The sequence below is a fragment of the Lichenostomus cassidix genome, chromosome 14 (genome assembly GCF_008360975.1).
Source record: "Lichenostomus cassidix isolate B80296 chromosome 14, HeHo_3.0, whole genome shotgun sequence".
Taxonomy (NCBI): domain Eukaryota; kingdom Metazoa; phylum Chordata; class Aves; order Passeriformes; family Meliphagidae; genus Lichenostomus; species Lichenostomus cassidix.
In genome coordinates this window covers 1,894,940-1,913,498 of record NC_139495.1, presented here as the reverse complement: position 1 = coordinate 1,913,498, position 18,559 = coordinate 1,894,940, and the positions used below count along the sequence as shown (strand labels likewise).

The following is an 18,559-nucleotide window of genomic DNA, read 5'->3' as shown; positions in this document are numbered from 1 at the left end:
TCCAGTTTGGGATAAAAGGGATATTCCAATCAATTTGGGACAAAAAGGATGTTCCAATTTGAGATAAAAGGGATGTTCCAAACTGGGATAAAAAGGATGTTCCAATCCGGAATTAAAAAGATGTTCCAAACTGGGATAAAAGGGATATTCTGCTCCAGGACATCAGGAATTCTCTGGGATAAAAGAGATGTTCCCATCTGGAATAAAAATGATATTCCAATTTGGGATAAAAGGGATGTTCCAATCAATTTGGGATAAAAGATACGCTCCAGGACCCCAGGAATGCTCTGGGATAAAAGGGATTTGAGCACAAGGAATGTTTCACCTTCCAGAGCCTGTGGGAAATTGGGATGAAATTTGGGAATTTAGGAAATTTGGGAAATCGAGATCCCATTCACCACATCCCCAAATATTCCTTTTTGGCCCCCAAGGAATATTTTTTTATATATATAATTTATATAAAATTTTATTAAATTATAATTTTATATTTATATTTATATTTATATTTATATTTATATTTATATTTACATTTATGAAATAAAACCTGCTGCATTCCCAGGTTTTATTTAACATTTGGACTCCCTGAACTCGGAGCTCACAGGAACTGCAGGAAACTTTTCCCAATTTTCGTTTGGAATCCCAAATTTAATAACCAACCCCAGGCTGGGGAGTGACAAAGTGTTTGTTTTCCCCTCACACGAGGAATTCCTATAAAGCTGCTGAAATATTCCATTTAAAAGCTGTTTCTGCAGAGCTGCACTGGGAATTGCCATAAATCAGGGAAAAACAACCTCGTGAAGGATTGCAGAGCCCAAAAATAATCCCAACCAGGAATTTTCATGCCGGAACTGAGGAGCTCACAAAGATAGATTGAGATTTTTTTCCTTAATTAAGACAAAAGAAAAACTCAAAAAATGGGAATTTCAGGGCACAAGTGGAGCAGCACTTGCTGAGGGTTTGGGAATTCCCAAACCAGGAGGCAGGCTTTGGGAATTCCCAATTTCCAGTTTTTGGGAATTCCCAATTTCCACTTTTTGGGAATTCCCAATTTTGGGGCAGCCAAAGCTTTTAGGGATGGACGAACACAAGGAGCAGATTCCACATCCTAAATTTCATCCACATCTTCCACCAGAGGAATGCAAGGCCAAGGATTTCTCCACCTCTTTTCCTTGGAAATGGAAAAACGCAGAGGAAAAGAACACCAAGCCAGTGGAAAATGAAATAAAAACCTTCCCTGCATTCAGCAGCTGCTGGGGGTTTGGGATCCAAAGGTCAGGAAAAGAAATTCAATGGAATTAAAATTCCCAACTTGACAAAAGCAGATTCCTGCTGGGAGTTCATCAGGCTGGGATAGAAATCCAAGCATTGAGGGTTATCCCAGATAATTCCACATTTATCCAGGTTTTTTCCAACCCACCTGATTAATTCCGAAAGAGACGGACATCCCATTCCCGTTAATATTTATGGGAAAAACAACTTCCATGGGAACACCAAGCTTTTCCCAACATCCTGACCACAGGAGATCAGGACAGTGAGAAAATTTGGGGAAAACTCTTGGCTTCCCAAACCTCTCTGGAAAGGACAGCACATCCCAGAATTCCCAAAAAGTCAACACAACAGGATGTACCAGCCGGACTGAGCTCATCCCTCCTGGCAGCAAATCCCAGAATTCCCAAAAAAATCAACACCACGGGATGCACTGGCTGGATTGAGCTCATCCCTCCTGCCAGCCCATCCCAGAATTCCCAAAAAACCAACACCACGGGACGCACCAGCCAGACTGAGCTCATCCCTCCTGCCAGCAAATCCCAGAATTCCCAAAAAAACCAACACCAAGGGATGCACCAGCTGGACTGAGCTCATCCCTCCTGCCAGCCCATCCCAGAATTCCCAAAAAACCAACACAACAGGATGCACCAGCCAGATTGAGCTCATCCCTCCTGGCAGCCAACCCCAGGAGCCTTTTTAGGGATGCTGCTCCAGGCATCCCGAGGCAGACAGCATCCCGAGGCTGTCTGGTGGAATTCTGCCTGCTTGGCTCTGTGTCGCTCCAGGAGCCACTGGAAGTTGTAGAAAAGCTGGAGAACATCCAGCAGGAGGATGGAGCAGGACACTCCGCCTGGCCGGGCACATTCCTTGACTTCTCCCTGCTCCCTGAGCCTCCCTGATTCCCAGAGATCCCTTTGGGATGAGATGTCCAGGAGATTCTGGGAAAATTCCAGGGTTTGTCCCCTCTGCCTGCTCCCGAATTCCTTCATCCCAAAATGCTCCTCTGCATGCTGACCTTGATTCCACCGCCAAGGGAGGATTTGGTGATAAGGGGATTTCTGGGAAGGAGATGGGAGGAGGGAAAGCTGGATCAGCCCAGGCTCAGCTCTGCCCCAAACCCATGCCAAACCCATGCCAAACCCATCCCAAACCCATCCCAAACCCATCCCAAACCCATCCCAAACCCATCCCAGTGGAACTGCATTATCCAGGGAATGATTCCTCATCCTCCAGCAGAATCCCGATGGATTTGCTAAGCCCTAAATATAAATTAACGCCTAAAAACAATCCCAGATGGGGATTTTCGAACTAAAGGAACTCACAAGGATATATTGAGATTTTTGCTTCATTAAGACAAAAGAAAAGCTCAGAAAAATGGGAATTTTGGAAAGGGAGTGGAGCAGCCAATTCCTGCTCGGAAAGTGACGAGGGAAAAAAAATCCCAGCAATTCTGGGCTGTTTTCCTTGGTTGTTGATAATAAACCCTGCCTGGAGCTCAGCCCAGGGAGCAGAGGAAGGAGTGAATCCATGATTTCTCCATGGATTTCCATCCCTATTCAAATCCCAGCTCCAACCAGGCTCTGACTCCCATCAGGATTCCCGGGAAACGCAGGGTTAAATTTGGATTAAATTTGGGCCTAAAGTTTGGACTCCAGCAGGGATGATCCTGGTGGTTTTCCCTTGGCTCTGCCCCGAGGTGGAGAAGGATTTGGGATCGCCCTGGGTGGGGTTAAACAGCCTCCTAGGGCTGGCAGCTCTGGGAATGTGCTGAAAAATCCCCAAAAAATTCCCACCCGCGGCGCCAAATCCCACATTTCCCCGTGCCTCCCGCCCTTCCCTCCCTGTCATTCCCAAAAAAAGAGGTGTCAGTCCTTCTTTCCTTTCCCTCCTCCACGTCAGGAGCAGAGATCCATGCGAACACCTGCGCTGTCATCCCGAATCTCCCGGGGGATTCCTGGGACAGCAGGAAAATCCAAACGAACCGGCGGAGAGGAGAGCGCCAGGGATCAGAGAGTTTGGGAACAACGAGCTCGGGATTCTCCTCCCGAAACGTCCCTGGCTGTGACATCCATCCCTGATTGTGACATCCATCCCTGGCTGTGACATCCACCCCTGGCTGTGACATCCAGCCGCCAGCCCAGCCGAAATGAGGCTCCATCCCGCGGGAACGGCGCCCAGATCCCGAAAATCCGCGCCGCAAACTGCTAGATCTCCGAGGATTTTGGATATTTGGGGGAATCTTCCCCAGCAGGATGGAGGGAAGAAGTGATCCAGCTGGAATTCCCGCCCGGAATAGCAGCCCAGTCATCCCATGGCTCTGGATTTCCAGGGGAAATAGTGGGAGCATTGTGAGAACACACAATTCCCATCTGTCTGCCGGGAAAATGAGATCCCGGAGCCACTGCCAAATCCCTGTGCCCAGAGAGGATTTTTCTGAGGGGAAAAAAGGGGGAAATTGTCTTTTCCAGCTGCGTTTTGTCAAAGTTCCCGAATCGACCCCAATCCCGGATTTCCAGGGAGGAAAGGGAATTGAGGAAAAGCCAAGCGGAGTTTGGGATTTCTGTAGTATTTAGGGATCCATGCAGCCGTGGAAAATGGGAATTGCACTGCTCTGAGGGGTTGTAAACTAGTCTGGGATGAGAAAGAAATTGAGGATATTTCCCAGGGATTGTGAGGAATCCTCGGGAAAATCTGAGGGGATGAGTTGGTGCCTCTCAGTTTGCACTGGAGGGGAAAATCCAGGGAAAATCCAGGGAAAATCCAGGATGGGAAAAATCCAAATAAATCAGGAGAAGAGGAAAAACACCCCCAAAACCACCCTGGAATCATCTGAATTCCTATTTTCAGGGGGAAAAATCTGCATTGCAATCAGCCTCTAATTCCCTTCCAAGGCTGCTGATTCCTAATTTCTGCTTTGGGAAGACGATTGGAAGTTCTCCTGGAATTAACTCCCAGATGGGATCGTGGAGAATCCCTGCAGTAACTTCCCTCCTTCCCCCAGGCAGCAAAATATTCCCTCCAAAGGGTGTTTTCCTTCAGATCCCGAGGATTAAGGGATTGACCCCAAGCAGCAGCTGCTACCTTAAGAATTAAGGATCAAATCCGAGCTCCAGTCGCCTTCCAGCATCTGTGTAAATGTGAGGAACACATTCCTTGGAATTCCAGCTTTGGAATTCCAGCTTGGGAATGCTGGCCAGGCGTTCAGAAGGGTGGAATTCGGGGGAGATGAAAGGAAAACACACCTGGGGGATTTTCGGGTGGGAATCCCTAGGATTCCTCCCGAGGAGGTGGGAAATCCAGGGAAAACCAGGAGCAGGCAGCTGGTCTGCAGCAGGAATTGGGAAACGAATCCAAAAATCCACACAAACACGGGGGGAAAATCCTGATTCCGAGTTCAGTGACTGTGAACTGGAGAGATCCCAGTTGTTCCGATGGAATCGCTCCAAACACGTCACTGGGAAATGGGAAAGTCAGGGTTTGGATCCGAGGGATCCAAACACAAAGCCCGGGGAAAGGTGGGTTTGAACATCATAAAAATCAATCAAGTCCCCATTTTTCCATGTAAAAATTCCCTAAAAAACTCAGGAAAACATCCCAGGGCAGTTGGATGATAATTCAGAAAACGTCTCCATAAAATTTGGGATCCCACTGGCCAAAATCCATTCCTAGGGATGAGCTGGAGGCTGGGATTTTCTGCATTCCCAGCACAGCTCAACCCCTTGGATATCCCAAATTTCCAAGGAATTTGCCATTCAGCCACACTGGAAAACACACCCGGACTCGATCCTCATCCCAAAATTTGTCACCAAACTGGGATTGGATTTGCTCATTCCCATCATGTTTGAGGGAATTGAGGAAAAGCTGGAAAAGCTGAGTGGAGTTTGGGATTTCCGTGGCATTTAGGGATCCATGCAGCCGTGAAAAATGGGAATTGCACTGCTCTGAGGGGTTGTAAATTAGTCTGGGATGAGAAAGAAATTGAGGATATTTCCCAGGGATTGTGAGGAATCCTCGGGAAAATCTGAAGGGGATGAGTTGGTTCCTCTCAGTTTGCACCAGAGGGGAAAATCCAGGGAAAATCCAGGGAATATCCAGGGAATATCCAGGGAAAATCCAGGGAATATCCATGGAAAATCCAGGGAATATCCAGGGAAAATCCAGGGAAAATCCAGGGAAAAATCCAGGGAAAAATCCAGGGAAAAATCCAGGGAAAAATCCAGGGAAAATCCAGGGGAAAATCCAGCACGGGAAAAATTCAAATAAATCAGGAGAAGAGGAAAAACACTCCCAAACCCACCCTGGAATCATCTGAATCCCTATTTTCAGGGGGAAAAATCTGGATTTGTGGCTGCAGGGATGGGTGAATTCGGAATCCATTGGCAAGGAAAATATTAATTAGGATAAAGGCAGAGGGAAAATGAGGGAAGAGGAATTTTTTTTTTTCCGAGTGCATTTGCAAATTAAAGCTGCTCAGAGCTAGCGGCTCTCCAGCGAAGATAAATCCCAAAAAAAACCTGATCAGCTTGGAATTCAACCCACATGGAAAAAAATAAGGGATGCACTGGGTGTGGGAGAATCCAGGGAACACAGCCTGGGATAAGGGAGAGCTCTGAACTGGGATGGGGGATGAAATCCAATTTATTTAGGGATATTTGATTGAATTAAACCCCAAAATCCCGTTTTATTTCCGTGATTTCTATTTCCCATTTCTTTTGTGCATTTTTCCCTGCGGTTTTGGGGGTTTTTTTGGGGATTATTTCCCATTTCCTGGGCACCACCATCCCATTTGTTTCTGCTTTCCCTCCATTCCCACTCCTGAACGCATCCAGGTATTCCCAAAAAACCACAAAAAAACCTCATCCACTCGGGAATTATTTCAGCCATGAGCTTTCCAGCCCTTTTTTCAGCTAGAAAAAATCACTTTGAAGCATCATTTGGAATGAAATCGAACCAGACTCTGCCCAGTTTCACACCTCCCTGCCGTGCTGTTCCCAAATATCCCAGTTTGCCGTGGGATTCCCAACATTCCAGGGTCTGGCAGGAAAACAGGGATGAGGGAATTGGGCAGAGGGATGAGTGGAGCTGGTGGGATTTAGAGGTCAGGGATGATGGAAACCAAAACTCAGCACCAAACTCGGGATTAAACTGAGCCAGAATTTAGAGGAATTACAACTTCCAAGCCTTTTTTTCCCTGTTTTCCAGGAGGTTTTCACCCCACAGGGACAAAGCCACTTCCAGGGGGAATCCTGGATGTCCAGCAGCTCCCAGGACAGAGTCAGGAATCCTCTCATTCCCTCCTTTCCCTGTTTTCCCGTGGAAAAACAGGCTGCTGAGTGTTTTCCCTGCAATATTTCCCTGCAGGTGAGGATTGGGATGAGGATTCCCGTTGGATTTGCCAGGAGAGGGGTGGGATGGGAGCAGATTCAAGCTGAGTTTAGCTGCTAAAGCTCCTCTGATCTGCTCAGCTGGAGGATCCGAGGGATGGAGCTCAGCCATGGCCACTTCCACCCCCAAAATTCCCAAATCCCACCAGGCAGGGAATGAGGAGAACTCCTGGGAATAATTCCTGCTCAGCCCAGCAGGAGGAACAGGAGGGAAGAGCAGAGTTAAAAGCTCCACTTTGCCCAAAAATCCCCTTTTTTTCCAGCATCCAGGCTCTGGGGAATGTGGGAATTACCACCCTGGGGATGTCGGGCCTGGTCTAACCAGCAAGCAGCACTTTGGGAAGAGGAATTTTATGGATAAAGTTTGGATTTGCTCAGAGCTGAGATTTCCCCCACCAAGAGCAGAGCTGAACCCCCAGGAATCAGCTGGAATTCCCATCTGGGAGGCCAAGGAGCAGCATTTCCCAGGGAAAATCAATCAGGAGAGGGATTTCCCTGTTGAAATCCCCCAAATCCAACCCTTCGTGGATCACTGAGTGATTTTAGGAACTAATAAAGACCCAAAGTCAGTCTGGCCTTGGCAAAGCCAGGCTGGGAAGTAGATTGTGTCTCCCATCCCAGTTCCAGCCAGTTTTCCTGGTTTTCCAGAGAGAAAACCCTTTGGAGATGTGCTGGGGATGAACACAAAGCTTTTAGGGTTTTATATCCATCAGGGCCTGAACAGCTCCAGGTTTATCCACAAAAATCCCGGAGATGCTTCCAACCCCACCCGAGGCTCAGGGACACCCAGGGATTCAGCCTTTCCTTGATAAAGCAGCAAAAAATCCCAAATTTCCCAGGAAACCCCATCTGACCCTGCAGGTTTCCATGGATCCAGTGAGGCAAAGTCAGGGAATGACCCCGAGGGGTGAGAAACCCCAAAATGCTGCTGCGCCGCCCGGCGTGAGCAGCGAGTACACAACGTGCCACCCACGGCCCTCCAGAAATAAACCCACGTAGGAGATCCAGGCCTGGAGGAAAATAAGGAAGTTTGCTTCCAATTTTATGTGGGTTTTTAAAAAAAAAAAAAATTATAAAGGGGAGGAAAAAAAAAAAAAGGGGGAGTTTAAAGTACGGCAGTGAAACAGAGGGGAAAATCCAGCCGGATTGGAGCGGAGATTTTGTTTTGATGGGTGAGGGAATCACCAAAATGGTGTTTGGGATGATTGTTTTTGGGGTGATCCATGATTTTGGGGTGGGAGTTGGGGGTTGGAGGTGACCCTGGAGCTCGGCAGGGAGGAGATTCCTGCGCTGGGCAATGACACAGCACAGCCAGCCAGCAGCCCCAGGGACACCCCAGCCTGTCCCTCCTCATCCTCTGCGATCCACTTCCACCACCACCCTCCCCATCATCCCTCCCACACCCCAAAAACCCCGCAGATTTCACTCAGAGAATTCCCAAACCGGCTGGTTTTGTCCCCACAACCCTATGGAAGCAGGATCGTTCCCAGGTTGCTCTCAGCACTATTAAAAACCCCAAAACGCATCTCCTCCCTCTGCTATCTGCGGCTGGGAATGCTCCCCGGGAATGCTCCGTAAGCTGATCCAGCCCCACCTGTCCCCTCCACAACCAGCCTCCAGCTTTTTTTAGCCATTCCTAAGCCTGCCAGTGCCCTCCTCCTGCCCAAACCACGGCTTTTTTTTTGGGGAAGATTCCCACCTGCTCCGGGCCGCAGGTCTGGGATAACTCCGATTCCCGCAAATATTTGGGGTGGCTGGGCGGCTCTTGGAAAATCTGGATTGGAAAGGGAGCTCTCCATGGGATAAATGGGATGGAATTCCCTGGATCATGGTGGCAGTTGGGATTTTTATGGTGCAGAATTCCATGGCTGAAGGCAGCTCTGTGCTCGGAGCATCCCATGGGATTTGCCCCGAGGAGCAACAGGGAAATTTCCTTCCTGCAAATTTCTTTCCTGTCTGATTTCCTTCCTGGAAATTTCCTTCCTGTCCGATTTCCTTCCTGGAAATTGGCCGTGGGAGGTGCAGGAGCTGGGATATCACAGGGGAGATGCAGGAGGGACATTCCCACATCGGGAAACACATGGATTTGGGAATTGGAGAGCATAGAGTGAGAGTTCCTCCCTCTTCCCGCTAAATAAATCCCAGTGGGAGCAGGAAGAACTTCCCTGGAAAAATGAACTATGAAGGAGCATTTGGGGAAGCTCCTGGGATTTTCCAAGCTCTCCCAGCCCCATTCCTTCATCCCATAAATCCCAAGGCAAACCCAACCCTCATTTTCCTGGTTGATGGATCTGTACTTCCAGAAGGGCAGGAAAAGTCCCCAAACCCACCCGAGCAGGAACCACCTCTGTGTGCTCATCCCTTCCTCCCGGGAAAAGCTGGGAATTTCAGCCCTGGTGGTTCTGATCCTCCTGTGCTCCTCCTCAAAGCTCCTCAGCCAGCTGCTTCCCGACTGTCCCAATCCATGGCATTTTCCCCAAGCTCCCAGATTCCAGCTGCCTCTGGTCCAACACACACCCAAGACGCAGATCCCACTCCGAGGCGGCTCCAAACAGCTCCCAAAATCCCAACCACCTCTTTCCCCCAAAAAAATGAAGAGCTGATATCAAAGGATTTGATTCTGGAGACTGGGAAAATGGGAAAAAAATCCCAGCCAGGAGCTCATCCCTCCTGCTGCGACACCTGGGCAGCTTTGCTCTGCTGCAATCCAAACACACCAGCACCAGGGAGTTCTATGAAATTCCTGCTTCTCTGTTAACAATCCATCCCCATTCCCAGCTGGTGTTGGATGGGGAAGTTGGGAGAGGAATTTGCTCTGCTGTGAATTCCCAGAGGGAAAATCAAAGCCCAGCCTGAGCTGGAGCAGCAGGAGCACACCTGAACCCTTCCCAAGCTAACCTGCCTCGGAATTCTCCTCCTGTCAGAAGCACCAATTTCGGGAATGCCAAACCCAGAGATTCCCCCAAACCCAAAACACATCACTTTTCCCTCCCACAGGCTCCCGAAGTTTTCCAACACCAGCACCTGGATTGGGGAAGAAATCCCTCCTGACTCCCTCCCGGCTGGGACTGAACACTCTGCCCTCCCCAAGCCCTTCCAGGGTCACCTCCATCCCGGTTTTCTGATGGAATTCTCATTCCATGGAATATTTCTGTGCTTAGGCATCAACTCCTGGCTTACTTCACCTTCCCACCCTCACCTTCCTGAGCTCCCCTTCAGGGGTGCAAATCCCAACAATTCCTGCAAACCTCCATCGTACACAAGGAGACCCAAACCCATCCAAATTTGGGTTTTCCCTGCAATTATCCCCCCAGCTCCCAGCCCCAGGCAGCATTCCCGGCAGGACTGAGCGATTCCTGCTCGGCTGGGTGTCGGTGCTGGGGAGAACTGGGGTTTCTGCGGGGAGCCGGAGGCAGATCAATAATCAGCCCATTAATAAATAATGGGGTTAATAGCAGGAGAGAGGCAGGCAGGGGTTGGGGGCAGGGAAAAAGCAGGAATTCTCCACACAATGCCCGTGCTGAAAGCTCACCTCCCCAAAGGTTCTCACCACAGCCCGACAACTCTCGCTCGCACCCAGCATTCCGGGGAAAATTCCATCTCCTGGATGGCACAGCCCGGAGGAAAACGCCGCTCGGTTATTATTTAACATTAATAAACCCAGCAAAGGACGCAGGGAGCAGGGGAGATTTAGAGGATTCACTGTTCCCTTCCTTCCCCGCAAGTTGCAGGAGAACAAAACCAGAGGGGAGTTTTGGGGAATGCAGACATGTGCCTTTCCCGAACCAACTCCAGCTCCATTTTTCCGCGACGGGAAAGCTCCGCTGCCCTCGCGGCTCTTATATAAACGGCGGAGGGGCAGAAATGCCCCAGGGGCACTCGGGTAAACACAAGGTCGCCTTTGAAACTCCGCTCCTTCCCAGCCCGCCGAGGCACCGGAGGAGCCGAGGGGTTCTTCCCGCTGGGAATAGCGGGGGGCTGCGGCTCTGCACCCCCCAGGCCGAGCGGCTCGGTCCCGCCCGTCCCGGACACTCGGACAGTGCCGCCGCGGCCGGCGGGACCTTGGCGTGTCCCCAGGAGGGGAGCGCGGGCCGCACGCGTGTCCCATCGGCAAATCCCGCAAACCCCCTGCCCTCCCCGAGCCGGGATCGGGATGGGGATGGGGACCGGAGCGGGGACACGCCGAGGACACGCCGGGCACGGCATGCGCTGCCGGCTGCGGGGAAGCGCCATCCGCCGGGATGCTCCGGCCGCGGGGAGGGTCCCGCCGTCCCGGGGGGTGTCCCGGGGGGCTGTCGCGGCGTCCCCGGGGAAAGGATATGGATTACAGACCAGCCTGAGGCACCAGCTGCGCGGGCGGGTGGTTTGCTTGAGGCAGAAGAAGGCGGTGGGTGCCAGCGCCGGGTAAGGCACCTGCTCCTCCTCCTCGGAGGCCAGCTCGGCGGGCGGCTCTCGGCCGGGAGAAGCGCCGCTCGAAGCGGAGCCGCTGCCGGGGGAGCCGCTGCCGGCATCCTCGGGCGGCCGCTCGGCGGGGCGGCGCGGCGGCAGCGCGGCGATGGGCACCCGCACCTCGGCGCTGGGCGGCCGCGGCGGCTCGCGGCTCTCGCCGGCGCTCATGGTCGCGGCCAGCACCTGCGGGCACAGCGCGGGGGTCAGGGCCGAGCGGCCCCCCCCGGCCCGGCCGCTGCCGGGGATGCTCCGCCGGGTCCCGCCGCTCCAGCCACAACAAAGGCGGGCGGGGGGAGGTCGAGCCTCCGCCCGGGCGCGGCCGCTCCCGCCCCCCGGCACGCTGGGGGAGCCCCCCACCCTTCGGGGAGCCCCCGGCGGAGCCCCCGGCGGCTGGGGGGTGTGCTGGGGGGGGATGGCGAGCGGCCGGGGGTGTCTTACCTCAGTCGGGCGGAGCGCGGTGTCCCCAGGGGCATAGCCGTGCCGCGCGGCTCACATGGGACCGGGCGGCGGTCGGGGCTCCGGGGGGCGGCGGAGCACCCCCCGGGCACGGCGGAACCCCCAAAATCCAGCGGGGGGGAGGGGGCGCTGGGGCTCGGCGTGCTGCGCCCGCCCGCGGGGATGGAGGATGGACGAAGGCTGGGGAAGAGGAGGAGGAGAGGAGGTGGCGGCGGCGGGGGCCCTTCCCGAGCCCTTCCCGAGCCCTTCCCGAGCTTCTCCCGAGCCCTTCCCGAGCCCTTCCCGAGCCTCTCCCGACGGTAAATCCCAAGGAGCGAGGAGGCAGCTCCGCAAAGCTTCGCCCGTGCCGAACAGGAAACTTCGGATTTACCGGGGGAGGAGGGAGAGCGGAGGGAGGGGAGAGCGGGGGCGGCGGGGGCGGGCGGCCGGGAGGAGCCGGGGCAGCCCCGGCGGGGCGGGCCGGGCCGGGGCCGGGCCGGGGGGAGCCCGCAGCGCCCCTTCCCCGCTTTGCTCGGGCTCCCGGAGAGCACCCATGGGTGGGGGGCAGCGGGCTGGGGACCCCCGAGCCACCCCCGGGCGGGAGGAAAGGACTCGGGGAAGGAGGAGAGGGTTTGGCTCCGCTGGATCTGCGAGCTCCGGACACCCCCCAGGGGGGATGCACCCCAAAAAGCACCCCACCTCCCCTGAACAGCGAGATGGACCCCAAAAAGGGATCCCTCCCCCCCATCTCCGCATGGATTCATTGGTTTGATAAAGAACGGTGTGAGCCCGGCTGGCAGGTCGGAGCGGGTTGGTCGCTAAGCTCGGCTCTAACCTGGCTGAGGTGGAGCTCAGCAGCTCCTCTGCTCCAGGGCTCAACTCCCAGCGATCCCAAGAAACAGCTCCGGGAAAGTCCTCCCGGCCACCAGCCCCTCCGGCTGGGCTCGGGAAGTTTTATTCCTTCGAGTTCCTTGGGATGAGGTGAATTATCCCGAGATCCGGTGCGGGCTGGGGGGTGAGGGGATGGGAATTAAACCTCCGAGCTGGATGCATTCCTCTCCCCCGGAATGTTTTCAGGAGCTCGAGTTCATTATCCAGCAGCACACCCCATTTGCAAATGGAGCTCCCGATGCTGCTCTTCCTGGTTAATAAGTGGGAATTGATTGGGACGGAGAGGTCAGGCGGCTCTGAAAGCCCGGCGAGCTGAGCTAATGGGGCTGCTGAGGACTTTCCATCGGCACTTCCGAGGCTGGTTTTATGGGATGTGTGCAGGTTGGGATGAACAGGGTGTGGCGATTTTACAGAAAGGGAAAAGCTCGGACAAGCGGGAGAGGGTGGGAATTGTGCGAAGCAGGGATTGTTCTGGAGATTGCACACTTGGATCCCGGCTAATTAGGACAAATCCTAAATTACGGTGGGAAGATGTGGCTGGGAGTTGGTGGAATCTCCCACTCTGAAATTCCCCAGCTCAGGAAAATCACCTTTGGAGGGGGAAGAGGAGGTTGAATAAAATGAGAATTAGGGAAGGACGGACCAAAAAATGTCCCAAAGGCAGGCAGGAAAATTCCCGGCTTTCCAGCGGGGTGTCAGGAGAGCGGGATGCTTCCAGGAGTTCTGAATCTATCCTTGAATCCATCCCCAAATCCATCCCCAAATCCATCCCCAAATCCATCCCCAAGCTGCCATGGTTATTGAGAGGTCACCCCACTTCGCTGGCACCAGGATTTCCTCCCTCCTGCAGTTCCCAAGGAACCCACAAGGAGTTGGGAAGAGCAGGGCAGACCTGGATTTATCCCAGTTTATTCCCGAGTTAATTCCATCCTCCTCTCCACGAGGCACAAGGATCTGAGCACATTCCTGTCACTAATGAACCCCCAGGAGTTTCAAAATCCATCCCAAGCCGAGGCTGCTCCATCTCCTGGATGGATCTCGGCTTGCAGGATCCCGGTGGGAAATGTGGGATGCTCTTAGCTGGCCCTAAGAAATCCCCAGCAGGATGGATTCCGTGGATTCTGCGTGCAGCAGGGACAGGCTGGAGGTGGGAATGTCAGCCAGGATCTGCTGGGATCACCAGGGAGGGGTGGGAGCCACGGGAAGTTTTGGTTCCCATGCTGGGTGTTCACTGGGGTGGGAGCTCAGCAGGGAAAACTCACAGAATTCCTAAAATTCCCGATTCCCGCGGCTCAGAAGGTGGCTGTGCTCAGAGCATGGCAGCCAGGATGGGACAGAGACAACCCACCTTCACCTCCATCTCCATCCCCTGCTCCTCAGCCATTCCCCAACCTCCACAGCAAACAGGATTTGCCATGAAAATCCCCAGTTGTCCCAGGGGGGGTTTTTCCATCAATTCTCTTTAAGATTCCTCCTCCAAATCTGGGAAAGGCTGCAAAACCCCTGGATGCTGCCCCAGCTGGAGGCAGGAGCATCCCAGCCCCAGCAGGATCCAAATTCCGTTTGCCAAGGTCAAGGGCACGGGGAGAGCAGGGCCAGGCTGGATGAGGAGCTTTGCCAGCATTCCTCAGATGTGCCAGGAATGCCATCGGAACGTCCTGTCCCATGAGTCCCAGATTTTAAATCAAGCTCAGAGCCTGGGATGAGGAAAAATTCAGGATAAAAATCCTGTTTAAATTCCAGGCCTTGGCGTTTCATCTTTCCCTGGGCTGGGATGAGATCAGCAGGTCAAGGTCAAGTTTAAATCTTGCGTTTTCCACGTTAAGCTGAGATTTCCTCTAGGAATTCCAACAGAGGTGACATCATTTTTTTTATGGATCAGATTCCAGCTGACTCCAATCTGGCCTTTTCTCCTTGCAGGAAAATTTTCCAGCAAGGCCTGATCTGCCTGTGAGATCTCACATCAATTATCCCCAAAATAATGAGGGAATTCATGGAGCTGAAGAGACGCAGGAGCACTTGGAAGTTCTTTGGGAATTTTAACAAAAGAAATGCAAAATGGATCTGAAATTGGCAGGAGAAGGGAAGATGGGATTGGAAACAGGGAATTTAGAATTCATTCCGAACGGGAAGGAGAAAGCTCCCAAAAAAAGGAGATTTGCACCCTGGCTGTGCTGGGGTGAAATGGATTTGGAATTCAAATCCAGGGATTTCCAATGCTTTGGGAATGGGCAGATAAAGAGGAGCTGGGCCTAAGGGATATTTGGATTTTTAGGGTTTTACAAATTCCTCCCCAATTTGGGATTTCCTCGGGACAGGGAAACACTTGATCCACTCTGGGAATGTTTGTTCCCTTTCCCTCCGGTGCCTCCATCAATCCAGAATTCCAAATGGCTCTGATTCCCTGGAAAATCACAGTGTTTAATTCCTTTCCCACCCGGAATCTGCAGCTTTTCCTGACAAAATTCCAGTGTTTTGCATTGGAATTGCTGCTCATTCCTGAAATTCATTATCTGGGATGGTGATGGAGAGCTGGATGTGTCACAGGAGGGAATACAGCCAGGGATATATCCAGGATATTTTGGGATCAATCAATTGGGGATGTTTTTAGGAGGAATAACTGAATTTGGGATCTGTGGATCCTTTCCCACCCCAGAAATGGTTTAACTTTTCCCTTCCAACCCTCAAAGTGCAGCAAATCCAAGCTCAGGGAACTTTCCAGAGGGGGAATATTGCATCCCTGCCGGAATTTGGGATGGAGTTGGGAATTTGGGATGGAGTTGGGAATTTGGGATGGAGTTTCACCCAAGGATGGAGCAGGAAGGACAAAGCTCATTCCCAAAGCGCCAGGGAACAACAGTTGGGATTTCCTCCTGCTCTGGAGGTCACAGCTGGTTCATCCCACAATTTATTACGGATACTCCCAGCTCCTTTAACGCTCCGCTGGGTTTATTGGGATTTACAGCATTCCCACCCTGCCTGGAGAGGGAGCAGAGAGAGTTTTATGGTTCCTAATCACATCCCAAAGCCCTGGAGGTGCTGAGGGATCCCAAATCCAAATCCCTGGGAGGAAACATCCAGGGATTTATGATCCTAAAGCCCAAACCCCTGGAAGTTCTGAGAGATCCCAAATCCAAATCCTTGGGAGGGAACATCAAGGGATTTATGATCCTAAAGTCCAAACCCCTGGAAGTTCTGAGGGATCCCAAATCCAAATCCTTGGGAGGGAACATCCAGGGATTTATGATCCTTAAAGCCCAAAGCCCTGGAAGTTCTGCAGGATCCCAAATCCAAATCTTTGGGAGGGAACATCCAGGGATTTATGATCCTAAAGCCCAAACCCCTGGAAGTTCTGAGGGATCCCAAATCCAAACCCTCCACCCACTGCAGGGATCCAGCCTGGGCATTCCAACCCCACATTCCTGCCCATTCCCATCATCCTGGCACTTCCCATTCCCACAGATTTTGGGGTGATGTCCCATTATCCCAGAAATCTCAGGTTCCTCCAACAGCTGCCGGCCTGGCGAGGCAGAGATGGGGAAAAATGGGATCATTGCCATCGCCAGGGAGACAATATTTTATTCCCAGATTTTCCCTGAGGGTCACCCAAACAGGGAAGGTTGTGGCCAAACCAGGAGCAGCTCCAGGCTCCTCCAAACCCTCATTCCAAAACCATCCTCTCCCTCCTGGGATATCCTGGAAGGAGTGAGTGGTGCTGGTGGCACCTGAGGGATCTGTGGCTCCAAGGGGGTGAGGAAAAGGAGCCTCTGGAATGCTGCAAATCCCTGGAAAAAAAATCTAGAAGTCAGGAGAGCCTTTTCCCCTCTCTTTCTGGGGGGAGGATGATGCTAAAAGAGGGAAAAATCCCAGTTTGTTCCATTTGTTCCCATTCTCCAACCCACTTGGGATGGAGACCAAACCCCACAAATGCTGCCCAAATCTGACTCCTTGCCAGACAATTATTCCCTTTCCAGGAAAAAAAAACACCCCAAAATTATGGATATCTACAAATCCTTTAATAAAATAATCCTTTCATCCCTTCAGGCAGGGAACAGAGGGGTGGGAATATTGGGAAGGAATTTTTCCCTGGGAGGATGGGGAAGGGTTGGGATGGAATTCCCAGAGAAGCTGTGGCTGCTCCAAGATCCCTGGAAGTGTCCAAGGCCAGCTTGGATCACCCTGGGATAGTGGGAGGTGTTGGGATGAATTTTAAGATCCCTTCCCATCCAAACCATCCCAGAATTCTGGGATTCCCTGACACGGAGAGAAACAGGGAAAGAAATTCTTTTCCCAGGATTTCCCAGCTCCAAGAGCTCCTAATGACATATCCAGAGCTTTTCTGGGAGGGAATATTGAGGAGAAAAGCAGGAAAACCTTTGGGAGTGACAGATGACAACAAAATCCGGCTCGCCGAGCTTTTCCACACGGAATTTGATATTTGGGAACCTCCAGGAGCTGGAAGGAGGAAGGGAAATTCCCATTCTCCGAGGTGTTAAATTCCTTGGGATGGGAGATGTCTGGGAAAAGAGGGAAGAGCTGGAGGAAGAAGCAGCAGCTCCAAGGGGAAAAAAAAAAATTGGGGGATTTTGGAGGCTTCAGTCGGGAGAAGTCACTCAGTCGGGGAAAGAGAGGGACCCAAAAATTAGCTTCAAATCCCAAAAATCGAGCGGGAAGGTTCCTTTTGGAAATCCTTTTGGGATTTGAAGCTAATTTTTTTTTATCCAACCAAATCCAAACCTGACCGAGACCAGGGAATAAATCAGTTTCCCCACGGGGAACACAAATCCCAATCCCGACCCTCTCCAACCTTGGGAATATCTCTTCCTGCCTCCATTTCTCCTCCTGGAAAAGAGGCTCGGGAAGCGCCGGGAAGCAGGAGCGCATGGATCGCATCTCCATCCATCGCGTGCCCTCTGCCGGCAGCCTCTTTTCCCCAAAAAAAAATCGGGAAAATCCTGCCGGGAAGAGCCGCCGGGATTGGGATTTGCCCTTCAAATGTGGGGAAATCCTTGGATATGAGAAAAAAACTCCCAAAATCAAGGGAATTTCCTGGTGCTCCTCGCTCGGGAGTAGGGAAGGAACTCATGGATTTCCTCTGGAGCAGGTTGGAATTCCTGTGGGAATTCCTGTGGGAATTCCTGTGGGAATTCCTACATCCCTCACAGCCAAATGCTTGGAAAACTCTGATTCCAGGATAAGCCTATCCCTGAAATAACTGAGGAAAAAATGGGGATTGAAGGGATTTTTCCCATGGCTCCCAGCTGATATCCAGGATCAGGGAGGAATCCCAAATTTTTGGTGAAGAGGTGAGGTGAGGTGAAGGTCGCAGCCTCAGCTTTCACCCGGAAAATCCAGGAATTCTTGTGGGAAAACTCTGCAATTCCTGCAAGTTTTGCTCCTCCCTGCTCATCCCTTTGGGCTCTGGCATTATTCCAGATGTTCCTTTGGGATCAAAATCCCTCCTGGAGCATCCCTTGGAGCTCCCAAACCCATTCCCAGCTGAAATCCCATTTTCCAGGCAGATTTTTTTTTTTTTTTTCCCATGACCTCTCAATCCGTCCTTCTCCACACACCAGCTTTATCTTTTATCCTGGATGATTCATTCCCACTCCAACATTCCCAAAATATCCCCTAAGCAGGGAAGGAGAAACTCATCCCTCTTTTGTGGAGGAAAGCAATTCCCTGCCAGGAAAAAAAAATCCTCAGGCCAAGCAGGATCACTTTGGATTCATCCCATTTTCCTTCCCTTCCCAATTTATCCAAAAACCAGGAAAGGCTGGGATGGCTTTTCCTCCTCTTTCCCTACATTATTTTTCTCCTTTTCCCATTTTTCCATTACCTGGAGCACTCTGGAATGGCACAGCTGGGAAAGTGTTTTGCCAGCAGATTCCTCTTTTAGGATTTTTTGGGGATTTTTTTTTGCTCCTGCAGAATTTCCCACATTCCCAGAAACACACCAGGATCTCCTTCCAGTTAAAATTCAACAGAATTCCTTCCCTTGGGTTGAATTTGCTCTGTTCTTTCCCACCCAAACCATTCCAGGACTCTTGGATTTAATGAAACTTGGGAAAATCAGGAGAGGGAATTTTGATGGAAACCTGAAAAGCAATGCTGGTGTTTTCCAGAAAATC

The 18,559-nt window shown here is 51.9% G+C and overlaps 1 protein-coding gene across 1 annotated transcript; it reads right to left on the bottom strand.

Annotated features, from left to right (window-relative positions):
- Positions 1 to 10,352: 10,352 nt before the first annotated feature.
- LOC146430599 (uncharacterized) lies at positions 10,353 to 11,922 on the bottom strand. Its single transcript, XM_085075320.1, has 2 exons — positions 11,541 to 11,922; positions 10,353 to 11,285 (listed from the first exon to the last, which is right to left on the bottom strand). The coding sequence occupies exon 2, from the start codon at positions 11,268 to 11,270 to the stop codon at positions 10,353 to 10,355; it is 918 nt and encodes a 305-aa protein (XP_084931446.1). The 5' UTR covers positions 11,271 to 11,285; positions 11,541 to 11,922.
- Between the last annotated feature and the right edge of the window lie 6,637 nt (positions 11,923 to 18,559).

Coding starts and splice junctions, on each gene's coding strand:
- LOC146430599 (XM_085075320.1), bottom strand. CDS start 11,270: ATGAGCGCCGGCGAGAGCCGCGAGCCGCCGCGGCCGCCCAGCGCCGAG.